The sequence below is a fragment of the Pogona vitticeps genome, chromosome 3 (assembly GCF_051106095.1).
Source record: "Pogona vitticeps strain Pit_001003342236 chromosome 3, PviZW2.1, whole genome shotgun sequence".
In the NCBI taxonomy this organism is placed as follows: domain Eukaryota; kingdom Metazoa; phylum Chordata; class Lepidosauria; order Squamata; family Agamidae; genus Pogona; species Pogona vitticeps.
In genome coordinates, this window is record NC_135785.1 from 51495000 (window position 1) to 51520451 (window position 25452).

Consider the following 25452-nt stretch of genomic DNA (forward strand, 5'->3'; position numbering starts at 1 on the left):
GACAGACAGGTAACATCAGTGCTGTATGTAACACCTCCCCTCTTTATAAGTTGTTTTGTAGGGGGAAAGCTAACGTGCTTTTTCCCAAAAAACAACCTGAATCCAAAACACACAACAACAGTTATACATACAATATCATACTTACTTATACTTACACTCTAAGTTAAACATTTACCATTTACATTACATCAAGTTACCTTTATTCATACAAACCAAATTAAAAAAAAACCAGGTACATTTAACTTTTTGTCATCATTATATATACATAGTCCATGTTTCTTTCGCCGTCTTCATTCTTCAGGTCTTCTTGACAAGGCGTCAGCAACACAGTTCACTGACCCTCTGACCACCTTCACTTCAAAGTCATAGTCTTGCAGGTTTAAAGCCCACCTCATAAGTTTGCTATTGTGGGTTTTCATTGTCTTTAACCATTGCAGTGGTGAATGGTCAGTGCACAGAACAAAATGTCTTCCCCAGATGTAAGGCTTGGCCTTCTGGATCACGTAGACTATGGCCAGACACTCCTTCTCCACGGTTGCCAAATGTCTCTCACCTTTCTGGAGTTTCCTACTCAGGTAGGACACTGGATGCTGGTCACCATTCTCATCCTCCTGGCAAAGAACTGCTCCTACCCCGCTGTTAGACGCATCGGTGTAGATGATGAACTCCCGGTCGAAGTCTGGAGCACGCAGCACTGGATAGTTGATTAGCGCCTGCTTCAACCTCTGGAACGCCTCCTCACAGTCGCTGGTCCACGGGATGCGGTCATCAGCCTTCTTCCTCGTCAGATCGGTCAGCGGAGCCGCAATCTCGCTAAACCTCGGGATGAACTTTCTGTAGTAGCCCACCAACCCAAGAAATGATTTGACTTTTTTCTTGGTGTTGGGTCTGAGCCAATCACGAACAGCTTCTATTTTGGCCTCCAGGGGTTTTATCACTCCTCCCCCTACCATGCGACCCGAGTATTTTATTTCTGGGCTACCCAGCTGCAGTTTATTCTCTTTGCAGGGCCTAGGCCAAAGCACTTCCTCCCCTGGGTCAAAGTGCCTCTCCCTGGCGTTCTGGTCATCCCAAGCTTTCTTTCTGACCTTTTGAGCTTGCAGGGTCTCTGCTGCTAGCTCTAGGTTTCTCTTTAGGTCCTTCCTTAAAGAGTCTATATATGTCACAACGTCTTGTGGGTCATCCTGGGTGATCTGCTCCCAATTTTGTTTGATCAAATCAAGGGGCCCTTTCACCCTTCTCCCAAATAAAAGTTCAAATGGACTGAACCCGGTACTGGCTTGTGGCACTGATCGATAAGCAAACAAAAGGGGTTGCAGCTTCTGGTCCCAATTGTTTGGATTCTCTGCCAAGTAAGCCCTAATCATGCGCATTAGAGTCCCATTGAACTTCTCAGTTAACCCATTACTTTCAGGGTGATAGGCAGTGGTTTCCTTGTGCTTAATTCCACAAATTTGCCATAAGCGTTTCATGAGCTTCGATGTGAACGATGCGCCCAAATCTGTGATTATTTCTGAGGCAAATCCCATCCTGGACATATACCCCACCAAGGCATCTGCCACTGTGTTAGTTTCAATGTTAGTCAAGGGAATGGCTTCAGGGTACCTCGTGGCATGGTCCACAATGGTGAGAATGAACCTGTTCCCCCTCTTTGTGGCCTTGGGCAAAGGTCCCACAATATCTACCCCTATGCATTTGAACGGAGTGTCAATCACAGGCAAAGGGCACAACTTTGCTTTGGTCCTGTCGCGGCTATTCCCCTGCCTTTGACACACATCACATTGTTTACAGAACTCCCTGATCTGCTTCCCTATGTCAGGCCAGTAGAAATTCTGTGTGATTCTCTGCTGTGTTTTGTTCACCCCTAAGTGCGCAGCAAACATGTCAGAGTGCCCCCTTTGTAAGATCATGGGGCGATACTTTTCAGGTACTACTAGCTGACTTCTGATTCCATCTCCCCCTTTTGAGATATTCCTCAGGGTCTCTCTATACAAAATCCCCTTTTTCTCTAGAAATCTCACTGGAGTTTCAGGTGTTAGCTGGGCGTCAGTCACCTGTTCAAAACACTTTTGGAGAGTGGCGTCTGCCTTTTGCTCTTGTCCAAATCTGCTGTCTGTGGTTAAGGTTTCCACCACAGCTTCTGAACTCCCCCACCTGCTTCCGTCTCGGGCTCATCATTACCCCCCTGAACTGTCCCCGTGGTGCCTTGTGAACGTGTAATCACTAGCACCCGTTTCACATGTTCAGCCAGGTCATTTCCCACGAGCACGGCTGCTGGCAGAGTCGATGAAATCGCTAGCCGCCAAACTCCCCTCCAGCCTTGAAAGTTCACAGGTACCTCCGCTACTGGCAGTGAGATCACCTGCCCCTCAATCCCTGCCACCTTCATGCTCTCATTTGGGATTATATATTCCCTAGGAATAATATCTGGATGGCACAGGGTCACCTGGGAACAAGTGTCCCGCAGCCCCCTATACTGATGGTCAAGTATTCCTACATCCACCCCTGCTGTTTCAAACAACTGAGAATCTGTTCTCACCAGTAGGCAGCGCCTGACCTCTACAAGAGGACCATTTTCCTCAGCCTGATCAGCAGATGTAGCTGTTCCAGATTGAGTAGCCATGGCAACAGGCTCCCTCAGTGACAATGAGCCTTGCTCTTTCTGGACACAGAACACAGCTTTTGGCTTGGTTCCACTCGAATCCTGAGGCACAATTCCTTTTAGCAGCTTTAATTTCTCACACTCTGAGATTAGATGGCCCTTTCCCTAACAGAAATAACATTTTCTGCTATATTTTGAGTCTTTCTCCTCTGGTTTTGGTTTTCCCTCCAAAATCTGAGGTCTTGGTTTCATGTCTGAGGGCTTCCCTTCACCATGGGCCCCTCCCCCTTGCTGGCTTTTCCCTGGTCCCTGAGAGTACTTGCTGTAGGTTTCTTTAGGTTTCCCCATCGCTTTCCCCTCACCCAAGGGCTTTCTTATTTGGGAAATAAAATCTGCGATCTCGGCTGCTTCTGCCACAGATTTTGGTTTCCTTTCCCTCACCTGGAATTTCAGTTCCCCATGCAGGACTGAATAGAACTGTTCCAGCGCTATCAAGTCTTTGAGCTGCTGAAAGGTCTCTGTCCCCTCCTGAGATAGCCATTTCTCTAGCAGCCTCACCAATTGGGCCCCCACTTGGGTAAAAGTCTGCTCTGGTTTCTTGGTGATTGACCTGAATCTTTGCCTCAGCTGTTCCGCATTTATCCCATGTCTTGCAAACACCAGTTTTTTAAACTCTGCAAAATCTTTCATCAGTTCCTGTGGCATCTCTGAATAAACTTCAGCAAGGCTGCCACTGATTAAAGATCGCATGATGGTCATCTTCTCAGTTTCCCTCACTGAGAAGTCCACAAACGCTCTTTCCACTAGGGAAAAGAACACCTCAGGACAATCTCCCTTGTGGTACACAGGGAATTTCTTCAGGTCAGCTTTAGACAATTGGCCTCCCTCAGAATCCCTATTGTTATTATTGTTCTGATTCATCAGTTCCAATCTTCTTAACTCAAACGCCATTTTCTCTCTCTGCAATTCCAATTCAAATTGCCTTTGTTTCTCTCTTTCCCTTTCCTCCATTTCCCTCACCCTCAGTTCATGCTGTTGGGCTAGGAGTATCTTTCTGAGTTCTGGGTTCTGCTCCCCTGTGCTGTCACCCTGCACTGAGCCAAATTCATCCTCAGAACCTTGGTCTACCTGGGGGTCTTTCACTTCACCCATTTCTGCCATTTGGCTTCGAGTCAAGGGCATACTCCCCCCCCCCCCAGAACAGGCTGCTTTCAAAAGTCAAGCCTCAAAATAAAGCGACCACTTTTTTTTTCTTTCTTTTGCCTCAGAACCAGCTTTCTCTATAGATTGCTGCTGTCCTTCAGCACTACTTGCAACTGTAGCCAGCCGGAGTCTACCCCCCTCTGCTAGGCCTCTCAGCAGGCAGGCCAGATCACTGTTACTTTACAGTTTTGCCTCAGCTTTTTTCCCGCCAAAACAGGCTGCCTCAGAGCTCCCTAATCTAGTCCCCAGTTGGCACGTTCTTCCACTAGCGCACCTCCCCGTGAGGTACACCTAGAAGATTACCTACGCGCCTCAGATTGTCCCTGACTAGACCCCCCCTTGCTCTGGGCACACTTGCCAAGGCTTTGCTGGACCACTGGACAACTGGACCAGTCGTATCCCACACGCTGGACACCAATCAATGTGACAAACCCAGACCTACTGGGATCTGCCACACGTTAACTAAGCTGCCACCAACCATTCCCTATAAGAAGTCACACAGACCAGGGATGGATTTTCAACAAATAAAAGAATAAGGTTTATTTAAACAACACACAGGGAAAAATAAAATGATCAAGTGAATAAGATACAGTAACGTGGCTTAGTCTCATTCATACATGCATGCAGTTTGGTTCACACAGAACACTTAACTTGAAGCACAGACCCTGAACCTATCAGTTCTGGCTAACCATACAGACACCTGAACCTATCAGGTTGGTACTGACTGACACACAGTAGTACCCTGTCTGACACACAGACTCCCACACCAGCTTCTTCTTCCCAGCTGCTGCTTCTTCTTTTCTACAAGTCCTCCACACAGGCTTCACATATATATACAGTACAGCCCCTCCTCCTGATGTCCCGCCTTCCACTCCCCATAGGATGGAACTTTCCCTCCAAACCCATGACAGACAGGTAACATCAGTGCTGTATGTAACACTTGTGTCCCAATAGGAGGTCAGTTTTGCGTATGACCATGACATCTAAGAATGGGAGTTGGCCCTCTAAAGTAAAATCTGTCACTGCCTCCGTATCTTCCCCTTCTATTTCCCAGGAAGTGATGGGACCAGTGGCCATGATCTTAGTTTTTTTTATGTTGAGCTTCAGACCATTTTTTGCACTCTCCTCTTTCACCCTCATTAAGAGGTTCTTACTTCCTCCTCACTTTCTGCCATCAGAGTGGTATCATCTGCATTTCTGAGGTTGTTGATAGTTCTTCCAGCAATCTTAATTCAGGCTTGGGATTCATCCAGTCCAGCCTTTCGCATGATGTATTCTGCATATAAGTTAAATAAGCAGGGAGACAATATACAGTCTTATTGTACTCTTTTCCCAATTTTGAACCAATCAGTGGTTCCATATCCAGTTCTAATTGTTGCTTTCTGTCCCACATATAGTTTTCTCAGGTGATAGATAAGGTGGTCAGGCACTCCCGTTTCTTTAAAAAGTTGCCATAGTTTGTTGTGGTCGACACAGTCAAAGGCTTTTGTGTATTCAATGAAGCAGAAGTATATGTTTTTCTGGAATTCTCTTCCTTTCTCCATAATCCAGTGCATATTAGCAATTTGGTCCCTAGTTCCTCTGCTCCTTCAAAATCCAGCTTGTACTTCTGGGAGTTCTCAGTCCACATACTGCTGAAGCCTACCTTTTAGGATTTTGAGCATAACCTTGCTAGTGTGTGAAATGAGTGCAATTGTATGGTAGTTGGAGCATTCTTTGGCACTGCCCTTGTTTTGGATTGGGATGTAGACTGATCTTTTCCAATCTTCTGGCCACTGTCGAGTTTTCTAAACTTGCTGTCATATTGAGTGTAGCACCTTAACAGCATCATCTTTTAAGATTTTAAATAGTTCAGCTGGAGTGCCGTCACCTCCACTGGCCTTGTTGTTAGCCATGCTTTCTAAGGCCCACTTGACTTCACTCTCCAGGATGTCTGGCTCAAGGTCAGCAACCACACTATCTGGGTTGTCCCGGACATCCAGATCTTTCTGGTATAATTCTTCTGTGTATTCTTGCCACCTCTTCTTCATGTCTTCTGCTTCTGTTCTTGTCTGTTGTAGAACTGCTTAAACAAGCCTGCTATATTTGCTAACCCTCATTTAGGGAAAGTTAGACCTTCAACACGTGTATCATTGTGCATTTTAACTTAAAATAGGAATACTGCCATGGCACTAAGAAAAACAGTGTTTTTGTTTCTCTTTGTGTTGCCTGATGCTGACACTGCTGCTCTTAGGATACCCCAGTGCTGGCTGGGAGATTTCTGTGAGTTGTGTGAAAATCTCTGACCCATTCAGACAAGATTCCTCAGTGTCCCAGTGCCCTCCTTGTTTGTCCCTTTTTCCTTTGCCTTGGGGAAGTGCTCATGGGGAGTGGCACCTTAAAACTATACACATGCAATCTCCTCCTCACTGGTTGCTGCTCTTGCCTTTGGCATTACAAAGCAGAGAAGCCGGTTTGGGCAGTCCGCAGCTTCAGACTGTGGGACTCTGGTTACTCATTATTTGCTAGTAGGTGGGAGAGGCCACCTCAGCTGCCAGCCGGGTTGGGTACGAAGGTTACTCCTCTGTTTCTCTGTTTTCAGTTAGTCAGCAGTGTCCCAGGGCGAGGTGTATGGAGTGGGAGGTTGCAAAGGAATTGAGACCCCTCTGGGGAATCAAGTGAGGAGGAGCATGGCAGGAAGAACATGTGCACTTATCCAGAGGCAAGAAGTAGGCAGGACGGTCCCAAATGGCAGCCCAACCTTCAGTTCCCCAGCTGGGAGTATGAGGACTACGATTCTATCTGGAGAGGAGATGTTGGTGCAAGGAGAACTGAGCAGAATGGCGGCGGCTGTGATTGGAACAACAGGGAACCGTATGGCACCAGCAGGCCAGTGGGCAGAAGCGGATACAATCGGGAGATCTGGTACAGTGACCAAGAAATGGCCAGAGTATGCTCAGATTATGGGAAACTAGGCAGGCAACATACAGATCAGAGAAAGATGAACAAGAACAGCCTGGACAGAGAATGTGAGAGAATACACAATGGTCATCTGGAGGAAGTTGGCTTTCCTAAGGATTGTGAGAAAACCTCCAAAAAAGTAACCTTCAGGAAACCTCACGATTGGTCTGAAGATGACTTGTATCTGGATTCTGACTTTAGAGCCTGTAGGGATGAAGAGCGTTGGGATATGAAGCATTGCAGAAAAAGTAGGGACCAGAGTGACCATCAGAAGGAGGATTGGTACAGTTTGGATGTGAAATATAGTAAAGGGAGAGGAGATAGGGAAGTGGAACGCAGTCGAGCAGAAGGGAGACACTGCAAGAAGGGGGAGGGACGGTGTCGGCAGCTTGGAGACTCTCATGGCACTCAAAATTCAAAGGGAACTCCTGAGGGCTATTCTGTGGATGGTGGACCTTTCTCTGTTGCCTATGAAGATCTGTTCTCTTGGCCTTTAGGATGCGAAAACAGCAGGCCTCAGTGTGAAACAACCCGGCAACAGTTTGTGGCAGATGGTGTCTCTGGAGAGACAGAATTGTTTACTATCCAGTCCAAAGTGCCAGATTTGCCGGTGTGGAAGGATGGCTGTCCCAGGACACGTGTAGGGCGATCAGACTGGAGTCTGGACTGGGAGGATAAAGCAGAGTGGGCAGGTGGGACAGAAGCCTGGCAACGCAACAGCTGTTACCGGCGCACAGCTCCCAGTGCCTTGAGGCACCATGTAAAAGCAAAACAAGGTAAGTGAAAGGAGGACACATGGACTGTGCAGAGAAGAACACACATATTCCTAACTGGTCAATCTAAACACAATGCCTGCTGTGCTTATGCTGGAGCCCTAAAAAAAAAAATTCAGTATGTCATTCATATGTGATTTTATCAAGGTTAACTAAATGCTTTTGCTGTAAATGCCAATCAATGTCCATTGAGATTTTATTTTTTGTTACTACTATCTGATGTCCCCTGGCTGGGCCAGGCAAGTGCACATCAAATTATTGATTGATTGATTGATTGATTGATTGATTGATTGATTGATTGATTGATTGATTGATTGATTGATTGATTGATTGATTGATTGATTGATTGATTGATTGATTGATTGATTGATTGATTGATTTAGATGCAGCCCATCTAGACATAGTCTACTCTGGGCGGCTCACAACATAAACACCTTATGCCAGAAATGCTTGTACAGTTTGATTAGTTTTATATTATATTTTTGCCCAGCCAGAGGCTTCCAGCATGAGCAAAATTCCCTGTTTATATATGGTCTTGGCTTCACTTCTTAGATGATCAATTTGAGCACCTTTTTTTGTGGACAGGCCTACACCCTGAGCACCTCTTTGGCATTAGAGTGGAAAAAAGTTACTTTTTGGGACTAAAACATCTTAACATGACCAAAGCAACATGGGAGTTGTAGTCAAATAAGATTTTCATGGTTTGAAAGAAACTTTTGCCTGTCATTTAACAGTGAACGATTTTTTAGTATATGATGGAGTGCAGGTTTTCCGTATAGTTTTATGAAAAGTTACAGAAATGTAAGCTGTATTAATTTGTTGCAACAAAACCAGTTATGAATATTATGACATGTTGTTCTTATGTGCTCTCAAGACACTTCTGACTTATGTTGATCCTATGAATTAATGACCTGCAAAAGGTTTATCATTAAAAGTTCTGCTAAAGTCATACAAAATTAAAGGCCATGGTTTCCTTTACTTAACCAATCCATTTCATGTTCAGTCTTCCTGTTTCACTACTGCCATCTACTTTTTCTAGTGTTATTATCTTTTTCAATGAGTCCTGTCTTCTCATAATATGTTCAAAATTTATAGTCTCCGTTTAGACATTTTCTTCTAATGAAAATTTAGACTTGACTTGATCTAGAATCCATAGTTTAGTCTTTCTGGCAGTCCTTGGTATCCATTACACTCTCTTCTGACAAAACATTAAAAAAGAACAAGTTGGTGGTTTATAGGTCAGCTTTTTTCATAGTCCAACTTTCACATATGTACATAGTAATAGGAATATCATAGCATTGATGATCTTTTCCTTGGTCTCTGATGACACCTCCTTAAGGATATTTTCTAGCTTTTTAATTGCTCCTTTTACAAGTGTCAGTCTTCTTTTGATTTCTTGGCTGTAGTTTGTATTTGGGTTGATAATTGAACCAAGGTATAAAAAATATTATTTAACTATTTCAGTATCTTCATTGCTAATCATAAAGCCATGATTGTTTGTCTTTTTGCTTTCTTCTTTCACTTTCACCGGGAGTCATTTCAAGGCATTGCTGCTTTCTGCCAGGAAATTAATATCATCATATCTTAAATTATTGATGCTTCTTCCATATCACTCTTTCATCTAAATCTGATCCAATTCTTCATGTGGTATGTTCTGCAAATAAATTGAACAGATAGAAATAACATACACTCTTTTTTGACACCTTTGCCCTTTAGAAATCATTCTGCATCTCCATATTCTGTCCTGACAGCAGACTCTTCTCCAGGGTAAAGGCTATGCATCAGGTCAGTCAAATGTGACACACTCAATTCTTTTAGCTTATCATGATCCACTCATTCAGACTTTTACAGATTTAATCTATAAAGTAGATTTTCTTCTTCTTCTTCGGAAATTCTTCAATAGCCAATGTATGTCTTCCACGGCTGTCACTTTCTACTACTGTACTGTACTAGTGCTGCCTGGTGCCTGCCCATCAAGATTTTTCTTGCATTCCATTATCACTATACCTATCAGTTCTTTTCACCTGGTGTGATTAATTCATGGAGAGGTTAAATACATCTTAGTCTGCTATCTGAGCTTTGACTGTTCCAACTTTAGTGACCCTGCTAGAGCTCATAATGATATTGCTCTCAGCTTCTCTGACAGACTCAGACTTCCTCACCATGTTAAGTTATGCATCCAGGAGAGAATGCGGCAACTTATACGCTAACAGATTTTGTTTAATAATATGCAGAATCTGAAGAAGTGGATCACAGTCCATTAAAGCTTATCTTGAACAAAACTTAGTATTTAAGGTGCCATAAGATTCTTTGTTGACTTCCATATACAGACTCTCTACAATGCCAGTGAATCATTGACTGTCAAAAGCAAAAAACAACCAACCAAACAAAACTAAGTGTGCTGCTTATGTACTGCCCCATAGTGCTTCATGCACACTCTGGGCGGTTTACAAGTTAATTATGCTGGCTGCACATTGCCCCCCCCCCAGCGAGCGGGGTACTCACTTTACCTGCTTGAGAAGATAGAAGGCTGAGTCAACCTTGAGCCAGCTACCCTGGAATTGAACCCCAGGTCATGAGCACAGGTTTTGGCTGCATTGCAGCAGTTTAACCACTGCACCATGAGGCTCCTATCATGACTAGTTTGTCTTTTGTCTACTTTGTCATTGTTATTTGCATTTGCCCCAGAGAGATAGTTGAACAGTTTGGCTTGTTCACTACTCTGGAATTTTTCTTTCCAGTGACTCTTACATATGTGGTCTTATGAGGGTGTGGGCACTTTGATACGTTTAGTTTGTTTTCCATGTGGTATGGTAGGAAAGGGTGCTGGTCTGCATTGGAGCTGCTTTCTATTCACATTTGCTCTGCTTCTCAGGTTAGCATCACCTCCCCTTCTGAAGAAGTCATCTCAGGTCAAACAAAGCTGATGCATTTTGATTTTATGCACACTGGCAGCAGGTTTTTATCTGGTTTTTCAATAACAGCAGGAACCCAACTTGTATGTCAGCAGATGGGCTGGAATGCTGCATGTGCATGGAATGTTGCAGGCAACTGTTGTTATTGTTCATAGGATGCCATCAGTGTACATAAAAATTAAGAGGGAAATGTATCATTGTTCTAGACGGAGCTTGGTACTGGCAGGGCACATCAACTTTGCATTCTGTTATTCTTCAAGAATGGAAACAAACAGAAAACAGGCGGACTTGGATTTGGCAATAAACTACTGTACTTGCAACTGGAAATATCAAGTGTCCCCAATTCCTTCCCATTCTCCATTCCTCCCTTAGCTCTGATACTAGGCAGGCATGCTAGAAACCCAAACTACAGCTTGTGAATCAATCTCTGATTCACACTATATTCAGAAGGCTTTGTTTCCTGGTGAGAATTGTGACTTTGTAAACACAGTAGTCAGAGAGCCATGGTTTCGTTATGTTTAACATTTTCAACAATCTAAACATTTGTCTTGCCTTCAAATCTTGTAAGGATTTATTGTGAATATACAGCAGATATTAAATATATGTATGTGGCATAAAATGGTTAATTGGATCAACAGATGTGAACCAAGGCAGGCTGTGACCACACATGTTTCATTCTGAAACTATAGAGCACTAATGCTTTCCTTCCCCCACAGGATGGTTTCATAATAGCCACATCCCAACAGCTGTATGTCACTAGTTAATCTTTCCTTGATATAATTCTCTCCAAATTTTCTTCATTTTTCTTTAACCAAACAATCAGCAACCTAAACACTGCAACCCAGTGTTTGTTGTTACAAAATGTTTGGCCACATATTTTAGTAATTGGTTATCTAAGGAATAATGCAGGACCAGTGCTTGATGCCCCCTTTGAACATTTGGGCATGACCTTTAGTAGCTGGTTTGCTAGAGTAGGCAGTGGAGGTTTGTGCTTTTAATCTTTTCACAAACCAAAGTTTAATCCTCCCTTATCTGTCTGTCCATCTTTTCTCAAACCAAAGTTTAATCCTCCCTTATCTGTCTGTCCATCTGGCTCCCTGCTGTTTATATCTCTCTATCTGTTTTCAGTGGTGCAGAGCAATTACAGAAGGCCCTGAGTGGTTAGTGAATCTCAAATATATTGCTAAATTATCTGGACTTTCCCAAGCAATAGGAATTCTAGGGAGATCTGATTGGTATCCTCATTGTATCCACTTTGAGTCCAGACTAAAACCTTCCTTTTCAAACAGAGATTTAATCTTTAATTGGATGGTTTCATTGCTTGTTCTACTGCAGGTTTTTAAATATCTTAATGTTATAACATTTTAATATTGGGAACTACTGAGTATTTACTTGTTATTTGATTGACCTTTTTTATTACTGTAAACTGCTGCAAAGACAACCACCATGATCATCTGGATGAGTGATTAATGGCAGGGATGAAGAAGCTGTACCTTCTCCCATTAACGGACTGCATACTGTGCCTCACTGTTGGCTTGCTAGGAGCTGAAGTCCAAAAAATATTTGGAGACCCACAGACTCCTTGCCCTGAACTGTACTTTAGATAAACATGGGGAATATCACCTGTTCCTTTTTCTTAGTGCCACTAACTATGACATCTTCCTAATGCTTGGAAATTATGTAATAAAAGTAACGTGTTAATACTAAATTACTTTCCCCATCAAACAGGAGGAAAAGAATTTAATGCATTAAAAACAGTACTACAGTATAAGTGTAATACTATTAATAGGTTTACATTGTTATTCATGATATGTCTATGTATCAACACTCTGCTGCTCCAGAAAGAGGCATTTATAAACCACCAAGAGATGGGGACGAATCGCCACTTTGGCAAGTTGTCCTGCTTCATGATCCGTCAAAGTTTACGAAGCATGAAGCTTCCCCCATGAACCAACAAAGCAAGAATTTATTTGTCAATTTGTTGGGGGTTAAACAGCCAGAGGCTGTCTAAAAAAACCCTGACCCCCCCCCCAACTGCTGCCATGCCACCGATTCCCTGCCGCTGTCCCCCCTGTAATTGCTGCCACGGTCTCCAGCTGGCTAAGGCAGGCTAAAGGAATCCAAGCTGCCCTTTGCAAAGATGGTAGCCTCCCTACCCGAAATGAAGCCATAGCCGCCATCTTGGGAAAGGGCAGCCAGTGTCCCTTACTGCAGGCCGTGGCTACGGACACGACCGCAGCAGGCAGTGATGGATCACAGTGGCGCTGGATGGTGGCAGCGGCTAAGGTAGGGAGAGGAAGGGGGCGGGGATAGGCTGTGGGGACAGGTGGCTGCCTGTCGACCTGCTGATCAGCTGATCGGAGGGCCGGTAGGCAGAATGGGAAAGCCAGAGGATTAAAAGTAAGACCCTATAAAGATTCCACCATTCCATAAACTTCCACAGAAGAAGAGAATCTTTATAGGGTCTTACTTCTAAGTAGACATGTGTCACATTGCACTGTAATCAGCTCTTTAGAGCAGTGGAAATTGGATGAAGGCGGACAAACTGCAGTTTGGTCTAATTTATTCATTTAATGTATATGCCATTTTTCTTCCAAGGTGGCTAATTATTCACATACAAAATGGAATTACTAGGAGGCTTCAAAGAATTCCAAGGTTTTGTGCAAGTTCGAAAGTCAGTATGGGGAATGGAATAGAGTGTTGTGGAAAAATGTAAACAGTGAAATGTGAAAAATGATCAGTCTGAACACGAAACGTCCACATTGCAGTGTTTTGTTGTAGATCCCACTTGTACTTTTACTAATTACAGTGGACCCTTGACTTGCAGACGGCTCGACTTACAGACTTTTCGAGTTACAGACTTCTCTGGCTGCAAAATTTAGATTCGACTTGCAGCCAGAGAATCGACTTACAGACCAGAAAAAAACCAAAATGGAATAAAAATAGAATAAAAACCAGTGGTTATGGGATTAATCGGTTTTCAGTGCATTGTAGGTCAATGGAGATTCGACTTACAGACTTTTCGACTTGCAGCCACCATTCCAATACGGATTAATTCCTTAAGTAGAGGGTCCACTGTAGTATAGATGTTTGAGGAAGCAGAAGGGGCCAATGTCATAGAAAAGGTGCCAGCTTTGGTGATTTATCAGTTCGATGACTTTTCTGGTTGCCTCCCACAGCAGTGGGTTGCTCTGCTACTCCCCCAGCCTGGCTGGTGCTTTGTCTTCCTCTCTTCTATAGCACTGCATGCCAAGAGTGGTGAAGTCTGAAACAGAAACCTGCTTTCAGTTGGAAAGTCGAGGCAGCCTGTGTGTCAGGCAAATGGAATGTCTTCTGTCCTCTGGGTCAGAGTTTCTGCGCATTGAGCAGAGGCCCTGGGAATTCTTTTCTACAGAGGCAGCGGTTGCTTTGCTGGGCTGCTGCATTGTTTCTGGTTACTAATGCTTCACACAGACTTGTGTGCACATTCCAGGGAAGGCCACACCTTCTTGGCCTGGATTTTGCAAACAGTGCACCTGCTATTGGATGCTGGAGAAGGGGAAAGTTGTGCAAAGGAAGGGGGAGTGCAGTAACTTTGTCTAGGGACTGTTTCCTCCTAAGCCTCTAGCAGGTCCTTCCGCACTGAGACATTAGGGGCTGGACAAGGATATTCTGTCAGCTTTTTCTTTAGCTTGTTGAATTTTCTGTAGGCTCTTCCAGTAAAGAAGCCTCAGAGCAAAGCATAGAGAAGTTACTTTTTGCACTACAGCTCCCAGAATCCCTCAGACAACTTAGCTAGTGGCTATGTGATCTGGAGGATTCTGAAAGTTGTGGTCCAAATGCTACACATTTCTCCAGTCTATTGCTAAATCTGGAGCTAGAACTATTTCCAGGAGACTTCTGAAGAGGGTGCCTTTTAGGCTTCGACTCTGAGCTGATCTGTGAGGTTGATGTGAGCCAGGAATCAAAGGATAGGTTGCAGCTTTGTTTTCTAGCCAGAGGTTTGTGCTGGGACATTGACATATATTGTCAATGGCACACTGGTAAATGTTGCAGTGTAGATGCTGTGCTCTTCACACCACTTCCTGTAACTACATACCATAAGAAGAATCCAAAAAGGGAAGGAGCTATGTTGATCCCTGTCAACACATCAGTTATAATACATTTCATCCCCAGGGGGAGTGGGTCATTTGTGCACTGAATGGGTCTGAATTGCCCATTCAAGGCCAATCTGTTCCAAAGTACTTTGCATTACAAAAGTTCACAGTAATGTTTTGTGGCTCCATCTTCTTTGCCAGCAGTGTGAGGATTACAGCTAATCTCAGGGGGGATGGAGAGGCCTAAGGGGAGGGGGATCCTGGTTGATGATAAGTCTGTCTCTCTGACCCTTGGAGTCCTGGATCCTCTACATCTCAGTATATAGTATAATGGAGAAAATGGCCCCATTTGCATTTCTCTCTGTCACATACTTGTTGAAGAAGGGATACTTCATGAGAAAACACAAAGATGCCAGATGGTATACAACTTGCTGTCCTCCTGGCGTTCCCATGGGCAATACTGGCTGAGGTTAATGAGAATTGTAATCCAAAACACCTGGGGGCCACCAGGTTGCCATGTATATAGTATGTTAATTGCCCACTAAGGCAACTGTGGGAAAGCTGCGGTCCAATCACCGTGCAAGACAAACAATAAAAAGCAGTGGCTCCCAAACCTGGAGCCCCAGATCTATGTGGACTGCAATTCTTAACAGGTGTGATGATTGGCTGCACTGGCTATGGCTTCTGGGAGTTGTAATCCAAGAACATTTGGAACCCCAAATTTGGGAACTATTAGGGCAGAGCATATCAAATCATCACATTATGATTCCACTGCCTGTGCTTTTGCTGAATTGTGGGAGTTATTGAAGAAGGCTAGGTAGTCATTTTTTTTAGCTCACAGTGGCCTTTAACAGCACCACGGCACGTTACAAAATCCCATTGGTGCACTTTTGCCACAAGGGGATAGACCTATTGATTCCCTTTCTAGCTTGCTGCTGTTAAAAGTGCAGGGATTTTGTCACACAAAGAAGTTGATAACCTCCACCAAGTCATTTGTAGATGCCTCGGATTTTTCCCTCTCTGGAACATGGCATACTTGTAAGGTTCAGGGGCTTCAAAGCTAGGGTTGACACTTGTATGTACTGTTAGTGTGTTATGTGCTGTCAAGTCACATCCGATTTGCAGAAGATCTAATCGAGTTTTCAAGGTGAGTGAGTTATTTAAGGAATGGTTTACCAATGCCCCAGGGAGTTTCTATGGCCAAGTGGGAATTCAGCAGCAGAGGGGCCGGTTCTGGCTCCCTAAGCCAGGCGACTGGCTGGCTGGCTTGCCCCTTGCGTGGACAATGGCTTGCCGGGCACAGGTGGAAGGGGTGGCTGGGCCAGGGCCCATCTGCCGCCATCATTATCATCATCTCCCGCTCCTCCTCAGCACGTGGCCCAAGGCCGGGAGGGAGGTTTCGGTCTTCACGGGCATCTCCGGCTCCTTGGGCTCCCGCAAACATCCTGGCCATAGCGGGGCCATGTGGCCGCAGGAGCTTGGCTGAGGGTCCTCACTAACCGGATCCCATTTGGCCAGAGAACTGCTGCGAGGCCCCGGATCAGTCCCATTGCCCAAGGGGGAGGGGGAGGTCCTTCCATGGCAAGGGTCTCCTCTCCCCCCCTCCATTGCCGCCCTCCCCGGGGAAAGGAGGATCAGTTGGCTCATTAGGGCCCTCCCTCACCCTCCTCTTGGCTGATCTCTCTCCCCACCCCCACCCCCCAACGCCTGGTGGCCCATCTGAAGGCCCTGCCTGGGCTGGCCGGCCTCGGTTGCTCTTGGAAGTCATTTTTCCCAGCCTGTCCTGCCCCCCCCCATGCATTTCTCTTTTCACCACCTTTCCATTTGTTCCAGGCTTTCCTCCTAATGAGGGTCCTTAAGGCTGTGTATGTGTGGCGCAGGCACTCGGGCGCATGGGTGAAGGGGTGGGGGAATGCTCATGCCAGTGCTGGTACGCACGCATGTGTGCAAAGCAGCTGTGGGGAGAAGAGTGCATGTAGGGGGGAGGTCTGTCCGGCTCAAGCCATGGACTGGCACCAGGCCATGGACCAGGGGTTGACGACCTCTGCCTTACGGACATGTTTTACTTTGCATTTTGGTGGTGTTTCTTAAGGTCAGTGTGTGATCCACCTAGTTAACACCTAGGTATTGGGGGGGGGGCGGAACAGTAATTTTGTTAGATGTCCTTCCAAGTTTCCAAGGATGCCTGTTTGTTTCTCAGATGGAAAGCGCATAGCTGAGTCTTAGCAGGGTTCAATTTAAGTTGATTTCTATCATAATAGGTGCCATATTCTTCTCATGTGTCTCTTGGTAGATGTTTTACCTTCTGAAAGTTCTCCAGCTGAGCAGTGAGTGAGATCAGCAGCGTGCCTTGAGGAAGTGGCTGGTCATTGATGTAGATGGAGAACAAAATAGGAGCCAGTACACTGCCCTGGTGTAGGCCATTCTTTTGGCCTGCACAAGGGCATCAGCTGTATTTTCCTTGAAAGTTGATGAAAAACCTGTGACTTTGCCAAAAAGTTTCTATTACTTTAGTTAGCTTATAAATGTTGTTAGATTATAGAGATTTTGCAGTCGTTCCTAACGATAGACATAATCAGCTGAGACATCAATAAAGGCTATCCTGGTGTGGTTTCTTAATACCAATAAACAAAAGCTGCATGCATTTTTGGCTCCTCGGTACATTTTAATACTACACCACTTCCCCTTAGAAGAAGGATTTTCCCTTAATGAAAATGACTTCCCCTTAGTGGAAACCTTTTGGGAATGCACAAACCTGTAAGGGCTCTCAGTGTCAGCTTTCCCCAGGCCCATGTGTTTGTTGTAACTACTACCAGTATGTACCTGTGGAGTAATTTTGAGTGGCTGGTGGAGAGCTAGAACTACAGCAATTGTGTGGCTAGTTGATATACTCAAAATTTATTGGAGGGATCTATGTTGATGCGGTATAGATTAGTAGTGCCTCTTATAAGAAAGCCCAGAGATCCTGGCCACTAGTGTGCAAGCAGGAAACAAGCTGAGGCTGGTGGAAGTTGGCAGGTTGGGTGCAAAGAATGAAAAAAGAAATCTTCTTTGGGACCCATTTCCCAGACTACCCCAACGGGGCTAGAAACCATGCTGATTGGGGGATTCTGGGAGATAAGAGCCCCAAAGAGAAAATTTCAAGGCTCTGAGGGGTTGATCAAGTGCTGAATAGTCACTGATGGAAAAATATGCCTGTGAGAAGTCACCCAAAGAGTCTGTGCGGGTGACTAGTTCACACAGGCTTATCCTTCACTCAGAGAAACACACTGTGGCACAACTCCACGCTCAATGCCCTTTGCCATGGCTTTCTTCCAGCCCTTTGTCTGACTATTGTAGAATGACGCACTAGCACTTCGGATTTGACTGCCTTATTGTCCCCAGCAAGCTCTTGGTGGAAAGGGCATGTTCATGTGGGTCTCAGCCAAAAGCCTTGGTCACTGGCAGTGGGAGGGAGAGTTAAAGTCCACGCCAGCCAGCCAGCCAGCTTCCAGACGTGGGAGACAACAGCCAAGCTGTCAGTGGATACTGTGATAGGCCCTCACCCTCATTAGAATTCAACTCATGTTTGTGAAGTAGTGAGATCTGGAACTCAAAGGAACTAACTTGCTGTTGTGCCAAGCGAAGGCAGGGGTGTGTGTTTCCCCCCCCAGATGGTTTTTGTTTTGTTTTTGCAGGGCTGGTGGTGGGAATAATTGTCATTCCTTGTAAAGTTCAGTTAAAAGTTAGGCAGCAGCTCCTCTTGACATCAGTTTCACTAAAGCACAGAAAAATCTGTATTTTGGGGTGATGTCAGAGATGACTGTTCAGAATTGTTTTGCTAGTAATGTTTGTAGAAATATGTAGATTGCTAAAGTTTACTGGAGGAGAAGGAAAGCCTGTTTTTGGTGAAGTTTAGTATTCTGATTTTTAAAACAAATCTTTGGGGATTTTCTTGTCAGCATCCTTGAAGAGTGCTTTGAGCTGCTTGTTTATTTAATAAAGGGTTTTATGGCCTTTGAATGACTTAATACATTTATTATACCATAAGGTTGTGTGGACTAGAACACACTTGAACAGATAACCTGAAATGAATTGTTACCTAGCAGATCCAATGTACATTGGACGGGGGAGGGGGCGCGGGATTGTAGAGAGTGAAGTGAGAGAGAAACTGTGTGCGTGTACCTGAACAACATGCTTCATGCATCTGGTGAGGGACTCTCATCCATAAAAGCTCATGTGTGTTGGATGTAAAGATGCCAGGGGACTCTTTATGTGGTGGTTTTGCTTGTAAGAGTCGAGCAGAGCCGCTGCCTTCCTGTGGAAGGGGTTTGCTTAAATAGGACGCCGGCAGAGGTCGAGAGAACGAGCCTGAGATGGGATGAACAAGGAATGCGGCCGAGAAAAGAGAGCGTGTTCTCACTGTAAAACGGCCAAGCCTGGGAAATGCCGGGGCTGGGGGCTCCCGGGTCCCCAGGGACCTATGTGTGAACCCGAGCCAGTGGGCCGGGCGGAGCAGGAGGAGGAGGGAGAGAAAACCTGGAGTCGGCCCTGCCCGAATTGAGGCCAGCCGCCCGGGGGGGGAGGGAGCTGGCGAGGGTCTTCTGCTCCGAAGCCATCCAGCGGGTGGATCCGCTTCGCTGCGTTGCAGAGCGCGGCCCTCGCGTCGTTCCCCAGGCCGGGATGGCGCGGGTGCCGAGCCTTAGCCGGCCTTCGGAGGAGGAGGAGGAGGACGCGGAGGGTCCGGGGCTGCTCCGCGGCTCCTCCGAGAGCTTCCCGCGCGAGCAGGCGAGTCCACCTGTGTGCCCAAGGCTCAGGAAAAAAGCTCTCTTTCGACGACGGCCTCTCCCAGAATCCTTCCGCCAAGAGGAATGTGGCCGGAGGTGGGGGTGGGGGTGGGGGTTCACGGCTCTGGGAGCGATGCCCCCCCCAAAAGTAACTTTCCCAAGCTCCGCTCGGGCGCCGAGGGAAGGCGGCTCAGGCGGTCGTGAGGGGAGGGGAGGGGGGAAAGCACGTCGTGCCGCTTCTCTCCGGAGTGGATTTCCAGCTCCGGGCTTTGGCTCTGCTCCCGCCCGGCCCCGCTGCGATGCTCATACCCCAAGAGCAAAGAGTCGGGGGCTGGGCGAGGAGGGGGGGTCAGGCGGGCTCTCCCCCCTATGGAGGCTCCCCGGTTGGAGCAGCAGGTGGGGGCGGAGACAGCTTGCCGGCCCGAGCTGGGTGAGCAGGGGCGGGCGGGGGGGAAGGGAGGTGGAAAACTGGGCGAGGGGGGGCCCCCGGGTAGGTGGGAAGGGAGCCCCGCCCGGGCGCGGCTCTTCTCCGGCGTCCCAGCAGACCGGCCGAGGCGCTCCTCCTCCCGTCCTCGGGGCTTCTTTGGGGCAAAGCCTCGCCGCCTTCACCTCCCCCCGGCTTGGCCGAGAGAAAGCGGAGGGGAATGGGGCGCCTCGAGTCTGTGGCGAGGATCCGATTAAAGGGACGGCGCAGTCGGGGGCCCTTCGGAGGAAAAACTTCTGCCTGGCGGTTTCTTCGCTGCGCCGCCGTGGGAACCGACCCCTTCCCCCTCGGGCCGCCCTGAAGTGCGCGCCGCCTCGTCCGGAGCGCTTCAGCCGTCTGCCGGAGCGGAGGCAAAGGTTGGAAAGCTACTTGTGAGCCTCTTTCGACTACAGTACAGGTTAAATCGGCAGCTGCGATCCTGGCCATGGGACCTTTCACTGTTTCTTAACATGCCTTCCCCATCCCAGTCTCACCCCCCCCCCCAATCCTCAGAATTGCTTGGACTACAATCCCCAGCATCCCAAAACAATAGGAGTTGAGTGATAGTTTTTGTAATCCAAGCAGAAGGTTGAAGAAAGCTGCTTGCTTTATGCCCACTCATTCATTCTCATTCGCTCAAGTATCCTAGACAACAGTACTGCATTGTCTAAAAACCTTGCATTAAGTTTTGTCTTGTGGCAGGCAGAAGTAAACCAATAATAATCTGGCTGGATCAAAGATTGCAGCCACTGCATGTTGTAATATGTTTTATCTGCCAGTCTCTGGCAGATTAAACATTTAGAGACAGTGAGAAAGATGCACTGAGTATCTGTGCTTATAATTTTTAATTGAGTTCCATGAATTTGCTTGTGTTTTTTAAAAAAATTCCTTATTGCTACTGTTGTTGCTTCTAGTAGCAAAGATTTCTTGTTGGTCGTTATCTGCAAAAGAACATATTCTTGTTTAATTTTTAATTGTTGTGCCTATAATTTTAGGATTGAATGAAAAAGTAAGACAATATCCCTATTATACTTGTTTTCCCAATCTACTTTTGACATTGAGTCAGTTTTGTTGCATAAGTATAAAGCACTTATCACTTCATATACAAAATCTTAGATCTCTTGCTTAGGTTTTCTGTGAAACAATTATGTGCATGCTTTCCTGGAAGAGAAGCAGAAAAAGAAAAGGAAAAAAAGATCCCCATCCCATTGCAAATACAGGAACTGACTGGACATTCTTGGTTCTTGCAGTTAAATTGTTACTAAATTGTTGTACTGTAATTGTATGGTGTAGATACACTCCAGAACAGAAACTGGTCTCACTTCAGTGCTGTCTATAGGGCAGCGTCCTCCACCAAAGTAGAGAGCAGTACAACAAATCTCATGATCCAGGCAGCCCTATTCTTCACACATCACTCCCTGGCTCTTGTGTCTGCTGCCTAAGGTAATTGTTTCACTCTGCCTGAAGACTGGCTCTGAAAGTGATTCAGTAGCTCTACTAAAACAAGTAGGCCTTACTTCTGAATTAAAGATGCAAAGGACTGATCCATGAGTATAATCCTCTGCCTCTTTAGTGTGATGATTAGTGCATGATTATTGTTCTTTCCTATACTCCTGCACAATTTGGTTATATGGTGGGTACAGGGAAGCATTATATTATACTGTAACTCTTTTTAACCTATTGCTAATCTTCTACTTATATTTTAGTGGTTGCATTGTGTTTGTTCAAAGTTTTTAAGCAAGCTATTCACATTTAATCTGCTGTGTTGCTGCACTGTATTAGACAAGGCTAATACTGCCTGGCAAACACTGAGCCCATTCATTAGATTTTTAGGAGCAATTGGTTGTCACCTGCCTATTCTTTGTGTTGTACACACCTTATCTGTACATGCTAAAAATATGACATCGCCTATAAGGGCAAGTCTTTAAGTGCCTTATGTCTTCACATGGCTCCTTCTAGCACATTCAGTATTGGAACATCTATGCCTTCCACAGTGAACTTTCTGAAGTGGTTCTGCTGTGGGGGAACATGCATGACTCTTTGCATGTTCTAAAGTCAAAGGGACAATTCCTTCTCCTTCAGCTCTTCTCTCTTGTGAGGCAGCTACCTCTTGCAGCTGCTCAGTGTTATGAATGAACAGTAAGCTTGTTAGCAACTGAGAGCATGCTTGCTCTGTTGTTCAGTGAGGGGAAAGTGGTGCATATACTGTAGAATGTTTTGCTTCAGGTGTCAAAATAATCTGGCTATGCTTGGGTTTGGTGACATTTTCAGCAGAATGTCTTGGACCAGCCAGGCTTCCTCTCAGTTTCTTGCTGTTGCCAGCAGACTCATTGCTGGCTGAAAATTACACACCAATACACTCCTTGTCCTCTGGAAGTGGGAGATTGCCAGAAAGATGTGGGTGGTGCAATGTGTGTTCCTGGCAGTCTTGTGTCCCTTGCCCCTGAACCCCAGAGTGAGGAGGCTGTCTAGTTGTAAAAGCCCTTTCATGAGCTTGAAGGCCAGCTGCTGGTCATCAGTAGGCTGGCTTTGGCCCAAAGACTTCCAGTGGCCTACTGCAATTTTAAAGGAGGCGCCGTGACTCTGAATCTTGCCCCAATTGCCTCTGTGTCTCTTTCAGAAATGACCCTGCTCTCCTCTCAGCCGGCTTCTCTGGAGTCTGTGGCCACTGCAGCCACCACTCCCAACCCAGAACAGAGGATGTTGGAGAAGAGGGCAAAGGTGATTGAGGAGCTGCTGCAAACAGAGCGGGATTATATCCGGGACCTGGAGATGTGTGTACAGAAGGTGCTGGTGCCCTTGCAAGAGGCACAGGTGAGAATGGTATGCGTCTGGGGCAAAGCCTGTAGGAGATATTCATTGGCTGGAGCTGATCAACAGATTGGTTTTTCACATGGGATGAGAAAGCATTTGGGGTGATAGAGTGACTGGGTGTAGTGACCAGAGGTGGGCTGAGGGGCCAATAGGCCTACAACTGTCAGACTCCAGTGCCCAGCAGTCTCATCAAGCTTGGCTGATAGTGGTGGATGATTGGAGCTACGGGTTCTTTATGCTTACTAGACTGTTGGACATTAACCACAGAGACTGAAGGACAAGTATCTACTTGTCCACAAGAATACTGGTTATTGTTAAGTACTATCTAGTTGTTTACAACTTAAGGTGACCCTATGAATTAATGACCTTCAGAAAGTGCTATCATTAACAGCCTTGTTCAGATCTTGCAAATTAAACATTGTGGCTTCCTTTGTTGAGTCAGTTCATATCATGTTAGGTCTTCTTTCCATATTGTCCTGAGCCCCTTAGAGGAATACTGGATAGATTTCAGACTGATGGTAGAGGTAATTCCGATAAAATGGGATAGGTAAACAGAGAAAATATTTAGGTAATGCCTGGGCCTGAAAGATCTATTGTCTAATATTTCTGCATGTCCACCAGAACATGGAGAAGCTATTTTTGGACGACAAAACTCAGAATTCCCCAGTCAGCTTGGCTGTAGGCCACTCGCCATATTGACTGGGGCATTCTGGAAATCACAGTCCAAAAAGAAACATTGCTGTACTTTCATGTCCCAGGTAGCAATAATGAAATTACTTGTGTACATATTGGTTGAAATCCTTTTTTTAGCATAGTAAATCACAACTAGAACAAGACCATTCAATCAGTGGGAATTTGGTGAATCAACTCCTCCATAAATTCCATTGATTCAGTGGTTCTACTCTAGTTGTAACTAACTGAGCTAAGTAGTAGGATTTCAGCCATTCAAACATCACTCAATGCTAATCCAGGAAGATTGTTAGTATTCTCCTATCTTCTTTTGTGTCAGTGAGGAAAGAAAGGGAAATACACTTTGTTGCTGAGCATCAGCTGGAACAAATGCTTCCTTGCTTCCTTTTAGGTGCCAAATGTAGACTTCGAAGGACTGTTTGGAAACATCCATGGGGTTATTGCCTTCTCAAAGCAGTTGCTCAGCACCTTGGAGACTGCCGATGCTGTTGGTATGTACTATCCAAATCTGCTCTTTTAGAAATACCTGAGCCCAGGGATAAAAGGAGTGGAGGAAAGAGGCCAGTTATGGTTGGTATTGACCAGCGTTAGCCAGTCTGACACTCTCCAGATGTGCTCATTTCATGTGGTCTGACCCAGTCCATCCTCTGCCCAGGTCTAACTTGCATTCCTTTGTTTCCTTTCTTTAGAGTTTTTTGGAGGTCCTAGTACCCATGGCCAGCATGGCTAATGGTCAGGGATTCTATGTGGTTGTAACTAAAAACATCTGGATGGTCAAACGTTGAGAACTGTTCTGGAGAATTACAGCAGCTAGAGTCTCCAGTTGTAATGTTCCTCACAATTCTATACAACTGGACTAGAGAAGAGCAGTCAGTTGCTTGGCTAACCAGCAGTTTGTTCCTGTGCTGGTGGAGTATGTGCTTAAGCGCATTGAAAACAGTGGGTCTAAGCAATCTATATAGTAATGTAGGCCTAGATGCAATCCCTTTGTCAAGTAGGCTTCTTCTTTTGTTTCTTTCTGGTGGAGGCAGGATTCAAAACAAGGTGAATGTTTGGTCTATTCGTGCAAGGCTTTCACTTTTGTCCTTATTTGGGGGTCCCCTCTAGCAGTCTGAACTGGCAGGTCTGTAGGTTGTGTATCTATGATGAGGATTGTTCTATGTCACTCAGAAGACATTTTTAGGAAGTGAGCAACCAAAGGAGAAAGAAATCTGCTTTTTTCATTTCGCTGGAGAGAAATGGCCACATTTAATGTATTCAGTTCTTCGCTTACACTAATCCTTTGCCACCTCTACTAAGGACCAACATTCCTGACACTTCAGGCTGAGCTGGAGGCTGTGTACAAAATGTATTGCCAAAACCATGATGAGGCCATTGCGCTGCTAGAGGCATATGAGAAGGATGAGAGAGTGCAAAAGCTTCTGCTGGAGTCTCTGGAAGTCCTCAGGTGAGAGGGCACCTCCGGAGCCCACCACTCAAGTTCTCACAGATAGCTTAATCTTTTCCATTTGGGGTGGGAACATCATACTTGCTTTGGGGCAAACTGCAGTGGTTCGGGCTGGGAGAGAATTAGAGACACCACCCCACATATATATGTTTCTTCCTAGCATAACTGTAAGTACCCCCTGTATTGAGAAAGCCAGTGGTTCCCAAACATTTTCAACTCACAGTTCCCTTGACTTACTTGCCACTGGCTGTGGCTACCCAATGCAGTACTTTATGGGAGGGGAAGAAGGGAGCAGGGAGAGCCCAGGCTGAGTTGTAGTTCCATTTTTTTTCCTCCTCAGCGCCACAGGCTGGGTTGGGTAGTTCCTCAGCACATAGTTTGGGAACCACCAGAGTAAGCAATCACATTTGCAAGGGTTGGTAGGAAAAATTAGTCTGTAGAATCTCAAGGCCCACCATTGCCAGCAGCCAAGCTGGATGGAGATTCTGAGAGCTGTACTCCAAGAACAGAACTTTTATGAGTTCTAGTTTCTTACCCCTTGTCTAAGGTACAGCTTACATTGTTTCTTAGTAGCTTGCAGGGACAGAGATGCTAGCAACCAGTCTTAATATCTTAATAAACTGTTTTGTCTTCATGTTTTATTTATCCCTGTTTTTGGGCTCCAGGAATCTGTACAGTGAATGGTAAGCAATCTTTATATCATTGGCCTCTTTTTATACATGTGTATCTATAATAAAGTAACAGAGCAGTCTGGAGATGCTAT

At 45.6% G+C, this 25452-nt stretch overlaps 1 protein-coding gene across 5 annotated transcripts in view; it reads left to right on the plus strand.

The window, feature by feature from the left end:
- The window catches only part of DNMBP (dynamin binding protein), a 59546-nt gene that overhangs the window by 25052 nt on the left and 9042 nt on the right, over nucleotides 1-25452 (plus strand). For 2 of the 5 annotated variants that reach the window (XM_020803031.3, XM_072995725.2), the window contains exons 5-9: nucleotides 7243-7521; nucleotides 22359-22561; nucleotides 23634-23733; nucleotides 24542-24689; nucleotides 25355-25372. In XM_020803031.3, coding sequence (XP_020658690.3) covers nucleotides 7243-7521; nucleotides 22359-22561; nucleotides 23634-23733; nucleotides 24542-24689; nucleotides 25355-25372 — 748 coding nt within the window. The remainder of the gene's footprint in view (nucleotides 1-7242; nucleotides 7522-22358; nucleotides 22562-23633; nucleotides 23734-24541; nucleotides 24690-25354; nucleotides 25373-25452) is intronic. The other 3 variants (XM_020803032.3, XM_078389393.1, XM_020803034.3) reach the window with 3 other exon arrangements.